This window comes from Rhincodon typus, chromosome 29 (genome assembly GCF_021869965.1).
Source record: "Rhincodon typus isolate 14 chromosome 29, sRhiTyp1.1, whole genome shotgun sequence".
In the NCBI taxonomy this organism is placed as follows: domain Eukaryota; kingdom Metazoa; phylum Chordata; class Chondrichthyes; order Orectolobiformes; family Rhincodontidae; genus Rhincodon; species Rhincodon typus.
In genome coordinates, this window is record NC_063360.1 from 37,311,355 (window position 1) to 37,323,208 (window position 11,854).

Consider the following 11,854-nt stretch of genomic DNA (forward strand, 5'->3'; position numbering starts at 1 on the left):
GGGGGGGAGAGTGAGCCCAGTGCAGGGGGAGAGTGAGCCCAGTGTGGGGGTTGGGACAGTAACCCAGAGTCCAGCTTGGAGCATCTGCAGCCCTGTGGTTTAAGAAACGACTGTAACATTTCAGTTTTTATCTTATTTCTTTATTTTCTTACTTTTACACTAAGAATAAGCCATAGTGCTGAATTTTTTTAAAACTTATTTCATTGTTTTTCCATTTCTGTCCCAAAGAATTTGTACCTAGGTACCTTGTACCTAAGAGGTACCTGGGAATGGTGACATTGTACATTTTTCGCTGTACTCCTGTACTTGAGTACATGTAACAATACACCTAAACCAAATCAAGTCAATACCAATGTATTTAAGGAGAATCTAGCCATGCAAGTGGAAGGATATGTTGATAGCACAGGGTGTAGGGATCTGGGATGGAGCTCATATGAAACATAAACTCTAGCAGTGATTTGATGGGCCAAGCAGCCTGTTTCTGGGCTGTAAATTCATATGTGCTGGTGTGTTTCTGACATAGTGACAATCTGCCTTTGACCTGAAAGAGGAAATTCAAATCGAAAGGATGTTGACTTGCAACAGCCCCCAGAGGAAAGGCAATTCCGACTTTTGTTGAGACAGGAAATCTCGGAGTCTGCTGGTTCCACGGATTGTGTTTCCCGAGTCCCAAAAGTAAATACGTTTGGTTGCACAGTCCCAGAGTCAGTGAAGGTAAAGGAGCAGGAATAGCGAGGAGTGACCAAATTCCAACCTAACCTTTACCCTTAGCCACCTGACCTCTGGGAGGAAGAAGAAGGAACAGCAGGAGAAACTGGACCATCAAAGGTGGAGTCACTATTCGCAATGGAGGTACAATCCTGCGGAATCTATCCCTCAGATTTGTGGATCAGTTCAATAAAACAGCCATCAGATCCCTAAGCTGTTAGGATCTGTTGATGCATGTGAGGGGGTCTGTTAGCCCTGAGAGTGAGAGTTTAGCCTGGATTTGTACTCTACATTTCACTGAGGCTGTGTCCACAAACACAGTAAGTCCAATCAGAGCAGGTATCTTGGTCTCCTCTCGATACAATCTTCATTCCTGAAAGAAATTAGACACTGGACTGTTTCCGGTAATGAGGAATTTGAGTGACGTGGAGAAACTGGACAGGCTGGGATTGTTCTCCCTAGAGCTGAGAAGATTAGGAGGAGATTTGATAAAAATGCTACCAGGATTCAATGAGAGCCTTCTGTTAAATGGGAAAAAAAATAAGAGAGTTGCATTTCTATAGCACCTTTACAACCTGAGGAAGTCCAGAAGTGCTCTCCAGTTGACAAAGAATGTTTTTAAAGTGTTGTCACAGAGGAATCACAGCAAAGACTGCAGAGGTTCAGGAAGGCAGCTACACCACCACCTTCTCAAGGGGCACCTAGGGACAGGGCAATAAATGCTGGGCCCAGTCAGCAATGCCCATGTTCCATGAGAGATTAAAAAAAAGACAGTTTGTGCAAGGCAAGATCCCACAAACAATAATGACTAGATCAATGGTTTACTTAGTGATATTGTAAATCTATTGTCTTCTACTTAGATCTGTAGGGAGCTAGGGAAGAGTTAATAGAGGTGTCAATGACCAGAACGATACAGATTTAATTTGTTACAATCAGCTGAGGAGTGGTGGGATGCCTCTGGTCTTTTCCCACACTGTGTTTGACCAGATAGGTTGTTGTAGATATTTTAAAGCAACCTGTTCTGATGTGTTTGAATACAGCTCAGGAGTAGATGGGACTTGAAGCCTGGCCTAGAGAATGGGACATTACCATGAGCCCCATTGGCTTGTTGTAAAATGGATACACTCATCAATTCACTGAATGTTTAATGATTTAAGTGCTAAAAGATACACAGCCAAGTTTCCTTGAGCTTAAAAAGAGGTATTTATTGTCTTTAATGCATTTTAAGTAAAAATAATTTTTAAATGCTCCAATATACTCATGTACACACATTTGCCAAGTTCAAACACAGAAAAATAGGTGACAAAGGGGGATGATACATTAAAGATATCTCAGAATCCAATAAGGATGTAATTGATATGATTCTCAAAGGTTGATTATTTGTGTGGATCCAGGCTGAGCTCAGTGGTCACAAAAAACAAAGTTGCTGGAAAAGCTCAGCAGGTCTGGCAGCATCTGTGAAGAAAAAAATCAGAGTTAACGTTTCGGGTCCGGTGACCCTTCCTCAGAACCTTCCTCAGTTCTGAGGAAGGGACACCGGATCCAAAATGTTAACTCTGTTTTTCCCTTCACAGATGCTGCCAGACCTGCTGAGCTTTTCCAGCAACTTTGTTTTTGTTCCTGATTCACAGCATCCGCAGTTCTTTTGGTTTTTATTGAGCTCAGTGGTCCTTCTGTTTTCAGTGTTGAGGTGATCTCACACAAGGCATCATTGCATGCCGTACAGTGGTGTGAATGTTGTTTCTTTCTGTCTGTGCAGGGTCAGGGCTCTCTGTTGGAGGCATCGGTGGAGGAAGAGGCATTAACTGTTCTCCACTATGAGGAGCAGATCACAGAGTTGCTTGTTGTTATTGCTGAGCTAAACCGGAAGATCAACAGACTGACAATGTCAACCATCAGGTGCGCACAGAAAAAGATTTCTATCCCCCTCATTCCACCTCAGCAGAGAGGGTAGGGGAGCAATGGGGAATCAGGTCTCGCAGATCCGGTGGGTTAGTTTGACCAAGAAAATATCGGAATATACTCATTGTTACTTCCAGAACTCATACCCCAAGGTGCATCAGTAAACTCCCTCCTGCCCAATTCAGCCACAGTTAATGTCAGGCACATAAGAGAGAAAGACTCACATATAGTGCCTTTCACAATCACAGAGTGTCAGAAAGGCTGGAGGTGAAGACACTGGACAAGGAGTGCAGATGGGAAGGTTAATGTTCTGGGCACACAAGTTCAAATCCAACACCCACCCCTGAGGTCGATTCTGAAATGACTGAGCATAACCTGGGGTGGCACAGCACCAGGGACCCGGGTTCGATCCCACCTTCGGGTGACTGCCTGTGTGAAGTTTGCACATTCTCCTTGTGTCTGTGTGGGTTTCCTCCGGCTGCTCCAGTTTCCTCCCACAGTCCAAAGATGTGCAGGCTAGGTGGATTGGCCAGGCTAAATTGCCCATCATGTTCAGGGATGTGTAGCTTAGGTGGGTTATAGGGGATGAGTCTGGGTGGGATGCTCTGAGGGTCAGTGTGGACTTGTTGGGCCGAAAGGCCTGTTTCCACACTGTAGGGATTCTATGATTTAAAACAAGGGCAAATAGGGATGGCAATAAATACCTGCCTTGCCAATGACGCCCACATCACATGAAAGAAAAAGAATTTCCGTGCCCAATCAGCAAAATCATCCCACAACCACTAACTCTTCCTGATTATTCTCCACTCTCTTTTAGTGACCAATAGGATGATTGGTCTGGACTGACCACAAAGGAATAATAAGCGTAGGGTGACCAGCCCAGATAACCAGGACTGAATGTGCATCCCAAAGTGACAATCACTCTGTCCAGATCGACCCTTTCAGTGTGACAAGCCCAGGGTGATCGATCCACACTGGAATGGCCTGCTCAGACTGACCATTGCATTTACAAACTGAGTTCCGAGGAAAGGTCACCAGACCCGAAACGTTAATTTTGATTTTTCCTTCACACATGCTGCCAGACCTGCTGAGCTTTTCCAACAACTTCTGTTTTTGTTCCTAATTTATGTTATTCACAATCCTTTCGGATATTATACTGCATTTACAAAGTTTGGCTGAAATCACAGCTAACAGCACCCTCCTGTGGTGAGAGCTGCTCACTGCTGATTACTTTGGATCCATCCAAAGTCCAGTTCCAGCTCTAGCTGAGCTACTTGTCATTTCCATTGACATTTCAATAGTTGGAGTTCCTGTCTCCAGATGACGTCGGTGCACATTCCTCACTGTCAACTCACTGACATTTTCCCTTATTTTCCTTGCAGGGAGGAAGATGAATATCTGGACACTTTCTCAGACCTTAGTGACACTCCATATCTTGAAAACAACTCGTTTCTCTGTCCAGACCTGGGTCAACCAACAGTTTCCGATTGCCCAGGACAACCTTGTCAAATACCAGGGAGCACTGGTACGTAAGCAAGACCTTGGTGATTATCGCGGTAGGGTCTAGTCCCAGTACACAGAGAGCGCCACACTATCAGAGTTACCAACTTTTGGTTGAGACCTGAAACCAAGTCCCTATCTTTGATTTTCTGATGAAGGGTCTAGGCCCGAAACGTCAGCCTTCCTGCTCCTCTGATGCTGCTTGGCCTGCTGTGTTCATCCAGCTCTACACCTTGTTATCTCCAGCATCTGCAGTTCCTACTATGTCTCCCCATCTTCCTGCCTGATCCAAAAGATCCCACAGTGCTATTTCAGAGAATAGCAGGGGAGCTTTCTGTGGTCAGTTAGTATTTTAATATTCATCTCCCACTCAACACCAATTAAAACACACTGTTTGGTCTGCTTAGTCATACAGTCATACAGATGTACAGCACAGAAACAGACCCTTCAGTACAACTTCGGTACAACTTAGGGGAGGCGATGGCCTAGTGGTATTATTGCTGGACTGTTAATCCAGAGACCCAGATAATATTCTGGGGACCCAGGTTCAAATCCCACCACAGCAGACGGTGGAATTTGAATTCCATAAATGTCTGCAATTAAGAATCTAATGATGACTGTGAATATTTTGCCGATTGTCGGAAATTGCCAATCTGGTTCACTAATGTCCTTTAGGGAAGGAAACTGCCATCCTTACCTGGTGTGGCCTACATGCGACTCCAGACCCACAGCAATGTGGTTGACTCTGAACTGCCCCCTGGGTAATTAGGGATGGTTAATAAATGCTGCTTAGCCAGCGATGCCCTCATCCCATGAATGAATAAAGAAAAAAAAACTTGTCCATACCGACCAGATATCCAAAATTAATCTAGTCCCATTTGCCAGCATTTGGCCCATATCACTCTAAACCCTTCCCATTCACGTACCCATTCAGATGCCTTTTAAATGTTGTAATTGTACCAGCCTCCACCACTTCCTCTGGCAGCTCATTCCATACATGCACCACCCTCTGTGTGAAAATGTTGTCCCTTAGGTCCCTTTTAAATCTTTCCCCTCTCACCTTAAACCTATGGTCTCTAGTTCCGGACTCCTCTATCCGAGGGAAAAGAACTTGGCTATTCACACTATCCATGCCCCTCATGATTTTATAAACCTCTATAAGGTCACCCCTTAGCCTCCACTCCAGGGAAAATAGCCCCAGCCTATTCAGCCTCTCCCTATAGCTCAAACCCTCCAATCCCGGCAACATCCTTGTAAATATTTTCTGCATCCTTTCAAGTTTAACAACACCTTTTCTATAGCAGCGAGACCAGAATTGAACACAGTATTCCAAAAGTGGCCTCACCAATGTCCTGTACAGCCGCAACATGATCTCCCAACACCTGTACTCAATGCACTGACCCATAAAGGCAAGTGTGCCAAATGCCTTCTTCACTATCCTGACTACATGTGACTCCACCTTCAAGGAACTATGCACCTGTACCCCTAGGTTTCTTTATTCGGCAACTCTCCCCAGGACGCTACCATTAAGTGTACAAGTCCTGCCCAGATTTGCCTTTCTAAAATACAACACCCCACATTTTTCTAAACTAAACTCTATCTGCCACTCCTTGGCCTTTTGGCCCATCTGATCAAGGTCCCTTTGTACTCTGAGATAACCTGTTCTGGGAGCTTGCTGTCCCAATGATCAATGCACTTTGGGAAAAACCTTATTTTCTTCTGTACAATCTCCCCTTTAAAACCAAAGTGAAACTGGGAAGTATTCCAAAAGGGGTAAGTGGATTTCCAAACGGGCAGTTCGGTTCAAAAGAAATGCCCATATGACTCAAGGTTGCCATAGGAATGAAAAACCAAAAAGAAAAAGAATAAATAGAAAACTAATTTGCAGTGGTGTAAGATTTCAGTATAGCTTTTGTGGCAGACAGTTCAAAACAGATCCTGATGTTCGACAGGTATGTGCAAATACAGCAGGGACTGTGTTACTTCCTATATGTGTTATATGTTAGGAAGGACAGAGAGATAAAGACAGGAAGAGCAAGTGGATGAGAACTGGGGGAGCCCTACTGCTGCGTCTTCAGTTGTGCCGTTTTTATTGGGTCTGATATGAGTGTGAGAGGGTTCATAGATGTGCACCTGTCGACATTAATCAAGTTGAGGGAGTTCAGATGGAATACAATGGCTGATGAATGTGACTCAAGGACTGAAACAATTTTTTTTATTCACTCATTGGTTGTGGGTGTTGTTGGCTGGGCCCAGCATTTATTGCCCGTCTCTAGTTGCCCCTTGAGAAGGTGGTACTGAGTTGCCTTCTTGAACCGCTGCAGTCTGTGTGCTGTAGGTAGACCCACAATGCCCTTAGGGAGGGAATTATAGGATTTGACCCAGCAACACTGAAAGAATGGCAATATATTTCCAAGTCAGGATAGAGTGACCTTATGATGGAGGGAGGGTCATTGATGGCTGGGCCAATGGGATAGGAATGAGTGACGATACATAATGATACCTAAGTTGGAAATACTGTGAGGTTGCACTCAGTTCCACACTGGGACTGGGTGTCATGTGAGTACTATAGGCACATCTTTGTTGTATCGACGACTCAAAGTGAAACCTAGCCTTTTATTTGATATACTCTTTGTTTATTAATTAATGTTTGACTGGTGTTGATTCCATTGTTACAGTAGAAGTTTTAAAAAGTAATTTTTTTTCCTTTGGTTTTCTCTGCGTTGGCTTCTTTGGGATATCTTTTATTTTGAGAGCTGTTGATCACAGTGAGGATTCTAACACTGTGTTTAGCTTGCTCGCTGCGTTATAACAGTCGCTACACTTCAAAAATACTTTGTTGGGTGGAAAACACATCAGGTCAGCCTGAAATGTTGAGCCTCCTGACCATGTCAGATGTTAAATCATCAGCTGTCCTGTAGTTAAACCCGAGATATTGACTGTAATCAGAGTTGTAGATCTTGTGTGGGAGTCGATTTAACAAGCAGTTTTTGAAATAATGGTGTCTAGTTTGGCGTCTCGTGCCTGTCACACACCCTGAGCCTCAATGTTCTCGGAACGGGAGATACTGGGGACAGATCCACTTTAAGACATCTACACTCAATCTAGTAGTTATCCCTACACAGGAGAGAATTTCTGGAATCTTCTGATTTGATTTGATTGATTTTATTATCAGGTGTACCGAAATACAGTAAAAAGCTTTGTTTACGAGCAGTACAGGCAGATCACAGTAAGCAAAGGATGCACAGATCAAAAAGATTTAGAGGCATACAGGTTACATTGCAGGTTACATTATTTGAGGCAAGAGTCCATTCGACAGTCTGTTAATGGCTGGGAAGAAGCTGTTTCTGAACCTGCTTGTGCGTGTGTCTGTGATTCTTTCTGAGGTTAATGCTTCAGCCTTTATCAGGATTGATCAGGATCTGTTTCTTTCCATTTGTGCAATCTCCTCCAGCTGCACAAACCTTCAGGAGCCCTGATTTTCATGGAACTGTTGTTGGTGGTTCTAACTTCAGCTGCTTAAGCCCTGACTTAATGCTTTATTCCTTTGGTACTATAAACTATACACTGCTATCTCCTAAAAGTACCAGGAGCACCTTTCTTTTGCAACTTGAAATTCTACTGGATGCGTGGTGTACGCTTTAGCTGTATAAAGCTCTGTCACTTTTTACAGCAGTCAGGTGGGTACTTTAGAAGTCAGACTAGCACCAAGAGTTTTTCTGTTAAGGGAAGTCTGCCCAGCAACAGCCTTTGGATATGTTTTTTTTAAGTTGTGGCTTCACAGATATGTGAGGCCGTGCACACAGAGAAATCCAGAAGACTGCAAACAAGAAACATTTCTCACACTTCTCTGAGAGAATGACAAAAAGAACTGAGAGATTCTAGAGAAAGAATCCCAACACCAGGAAAGACCTAGGTGCAACTGATCAGCTACTGAATCAAGATTAACAACTACAGTACAGCCAACATTGTGTCATCATTGTTACAATCAAAAACCAGTGAGCAACAAACCATCCCATATTTGTGATTTACGCTTTGACATTTATTTTTCCTTTCTATAATTTCCCAACCCTAATACTTGTGTCAAACTGTCTGATTTTTGTCCGTCTTATTTGTGAATGAGTGTGTGTGTTTGGAGTTTAAGGGACTATAGTTCAAAAGGGATAGTTGTAAATTTGTTTTGCAGTTTGTTAAAGAATAAGTTTGATTACAATAAATAGGGTTATTTTCATGTCAATGATAAAAACTGGTGTGAATTGATTTTGTCCTGAATAGTAGTCTGTCAGGCTAATTGATCATCTTGTAATATAATTGGCTAGCGACACATTTGTGAAGGATGGTGGAATAATGACGTTCCATTATTGGTGCATTTTTCCCAAATGAATTGTGACACAAAGCTCTAGAATCCCATCTCCATCCCCATTTGCCCCACCTCTCTGCCTCTCTCTCTTGTTTTAAATACTCATTAACCCTACCTCTGAGCAAATGTTTGTTTTCTTGTCTCTAATGTCTCCTTACGTGGCTCAGTGTGTTTGAAAGCTGCAAAGCATCTTGGGACATTTTACGACTTTAAAGGTGCTTTATAAATCTGGTTGTTGATGTTGATGCTGGTCTCCCTTCACAATGAGATTGTGATTCACTACATCCAATGTCAAGCTGCGGGTTTCTCACTGCCCCAACTCCCCATCTGTCTCTGCTTCTGATTTTCTTGTTGCAGGTGAACCGAGTGAGCTGTCACAGAAACTGCAACAGGTACTGACAGAACTGGAGGAGACAGTGCGCACTCGGAGAACAGAGATCCCACAGCTCTGTGCTGACCCTGCTGAGGAAGAGCAGTCAGCACTGACACACTGGCAACTGGTCACTCAAGTAAGGGTCAAGAGAACTACCTCAGGGTTTGGACAGTGCGACATTAGATTCTGGGTTTTCACTGTTACCCAGAATGGTTGGAGAAAGAGAAGATTTAGAGGAGACCTTCCAAATGTTGAATTTATTCTCTGTGGTAGATTTATAGGTTTTGTTTCCTCTTTTGACAGAGTCTGGAACAAGGAGGTTTGAATATAATATTGTCAGTCACCATACTCTAATCCCAGCTGATTGTATTATTGGATGAAATTCGGCTTGATAGTTTTTTTTTATAATGTTGTCAATGTGATGGTCATTTACTGAAACAAAGTCATATGAGTTTATTACACAAAAGACGAAAACAGAAGGAAACAAACTAAGCTATTTAGGTTTATCTGTTTGGAAGTTCTTAAAAATAAACTTAGACAAATAAAGTCTCAATCCCATTTCTTGGCATTATCCATTTTAGAATTTTCAATCTGGGGACACCTCTTTGTATCATATTTTTAAGTTTGACTTAATTGATTCTCCCGAGTTCTTTCTTGTGAACCATGAAGTCTTCATCCATGAATACTCACAAAAAGGAGAGCTTAGTCTTTCTCAGTTTCTAATAATATACAGATTTCTAACCAAACTCTGCTGGTTTGGAAGTTTCACAAGCTAAACTTTTCTACTGAGGTGATTGTCCTTAACTTTTCCTTAACTGATCTATACACCTTTCAAGGAGAGAAACTACATTTATTCATGACCCCAATCTGATCTCCTCAGAACTACCTGAATCTTTTTTTTATTACTATTCTGAGCCAAAAAGAAACTAATGGCTTTCATTGTTTATTTCACCACAGTAGAAACAAATTTCCATTAATACTCCAGGAGGACCATGTCTCTGACACATATTGTATCGGTCAGTGTTAGAAAGGACTGTTCAATCTTTTATTCTTTTTAAACCTTTCATAAAATTAATCAACCCCTTATGCCACTATTTCAAAATGCAAACTCCAAAATGATATTATATGTATAAATCACACACCTTTTACTGCAACAGATTGAATTAAGAATTCAGGAGGAATGTGGTTACACGGAGAGTGGTGAGAATATGGAACCCATCACCAAAGAGAGGTTGAAAGAGAAAATTATGTAGGTTTGAGTTGAAATTTGATAGATAACATGAGAGAGAAGGAACAAGGGATTTTTGGAGGTGGGATAAAACGGACTGGAGTTGTGGAGATGATTGTGAGCATACAGCAATTGGACTGAATGCCCATTTGCTGTGCTGTTTCTCATAAGATGTAACAACCTGGAATTCAGATGCCAAAAGGTTAATTATTGAGGTAGAGGAAGAGGTGTGGTAGCTAAACAGAAACGATTTTTGCTGGTTGGGAAGTCTAGGACTCAGGGCAGAGTCTAGAAATTTAAGCCAGACTTTCAGGAGTGAAAGTATGGTACATGTTGACACAGAAAGGGTGGTACAATTTGGAATTCCCTTTTGCAATTTGTTTAATTATTTGTTAGTCATTTGTTAATTATTAAGTTGAGATTGATAGTTTTTTAATTCGCGCATGGGACATGGACATCACTGAATGGGCCAGCATTTATAACCCATCCCTAATTACCCCTCGAGCAGGTGGGGGTGAGCTGCCTTCTTGAACCACTGCAGTCCATGTGCTGTAGGTAGACCCACCATGCCCCTGGGGAGGGAATTCCAGGATTTTGACCCAGCGACACTGAAGCACCGGCGATATATTTCCAAGTCAGGATGGTGAGAGGCTTGGAGGGGAACCTGCAGATGATGGTATTCCCGTGGAATTGGCTGCCTTTTGAGATAGAAGTGGTCATGGGTTTGGAAGGTGCTGTCTGAGGATCTTTGGTGAATTTCTGCAGTGCATCTTGTAGATAGTACACACTGCTGCTACTGAGTGTCAGTGGTAACAAAAGGTATGAAGGGATATGAGGAATTGGAGGGTGGGGAAAGAAGGATATGGAGGTGGGTCACAGATCAGTCATTGTCTCATTACATAGAAGAACAGGCTTGAGGGGCTGAATGTCCTCAGCCTATTCCAATATAACATTCCCAGGTGCAGTCTCTCATTCTCAGCACCCAGTGAAGGAGGTTTGGGAGGAAGTGGTCGGGGTTCCAGTTGCCCCTTTCCCCCAAAGATGCTCTCCCATAGCCCACCATAATCCACTCCTTCCCCCACAAGAACTAGAATGTTTACACCACATTGCCCCCTGAGACTCAGCTGTACTGCCCAGCGGTGCAGGTGGGACAAGATGTTGCTGTGTGTTTTATTTGTATCTGATTGTGGCTGCAAACCCCCACCCATCCCTCTGCAGACGATCGAGGAGGTGGAGAGGGAGTTGGGTGTTGACCTGAGCCCTGAGCTGCAGGAGGAGAGGAGCCAGTGGGAGGCCGAACTGAATTGTCTGAGGGAGAAGAATCAGCATCTGTCTGACCAGCTCGTCCAGAAGGATCAGGAACTGCGGCAAGCTTCCACTGCCCTCTCAGGGATTCAGCAGGAGAGAGACAAACTCCAGCTGAAGGCAAGTTACTCACTCTCCATCTGTTTGCAGACTCTGTCACCGAGCACAGACATGAAAGCTGAATGGCCTCCTTTGGGGTAGTATCACAGAGACTGTGCGAATGGATTGAACAGGAACATTCAAAGGGGAATCGGAGAAATGATGGGAAAAGAGAGGTTTGCAGGGCACTGGTGAAAGAGCATTGTGAGTGGGAAAGATTGCTCAGAGAATGGGCACAGACAGGATGGCATGCTGCATATGGTACTGGGCTAGTGATACAGAGACAAGCACAGAACACTGGAGATACTCAGCAGGTCTGGCAGCATCGTTGAAGAGAGCAAGAGAGTTAAAGTTTTGAGTCCAGTGACCCTTCCTCAGA

General features: G+C 43.3%; 1 protein-coding gene across 1 annotated transcript; it reads left to right on the forward strand.

Annotated features, from left to right (window-relative positions):
• Positions 1-698: 698 nt before the first annotated feature.
• LOC125486525 (colorectal mutant cancer protein-like) lies at positions 699-9,199 on the forward strand. Its single transcript, XM_048614352.1, has 4 exons — positions 699-852; positions 2,468-2,607; positions 3,993-4,135; positions 8,828-9,199. The coding sequence occupies exons 1-4, from the start codon at positions 847-849 to the stop codon at positions 9,166-9,168; spliced, it is 630 nt and encodes a 209-aa protein (XP_048470309.1). The 5' UTR covers positions 699-846; the 3' UTR covers positions 9,169-9,199.
• Positions 9,200-11,854: the final 2,655 nt, after the last annotated feature.

Excerpts from the sequence above, each read along its gene's own strand:
- LOC125486525 (XM_048614352.1), top strand. Across the intron at positions 2,608-3,992 it reads CTGACAATGTCAACCATCAG|GGAGGAAGATGAATATCTGG; the intron begins GTGCGCACAGAA and ends TTTTCCTTGCAG. Across the intron at positions 4,136-8,827 it reads TCAAATACCAGGGAGCACTG|GTGAACCGAGTGAGCTGTCA; the intron begins GTACGTAAGCAA and ends TTCTTGTTGCAG.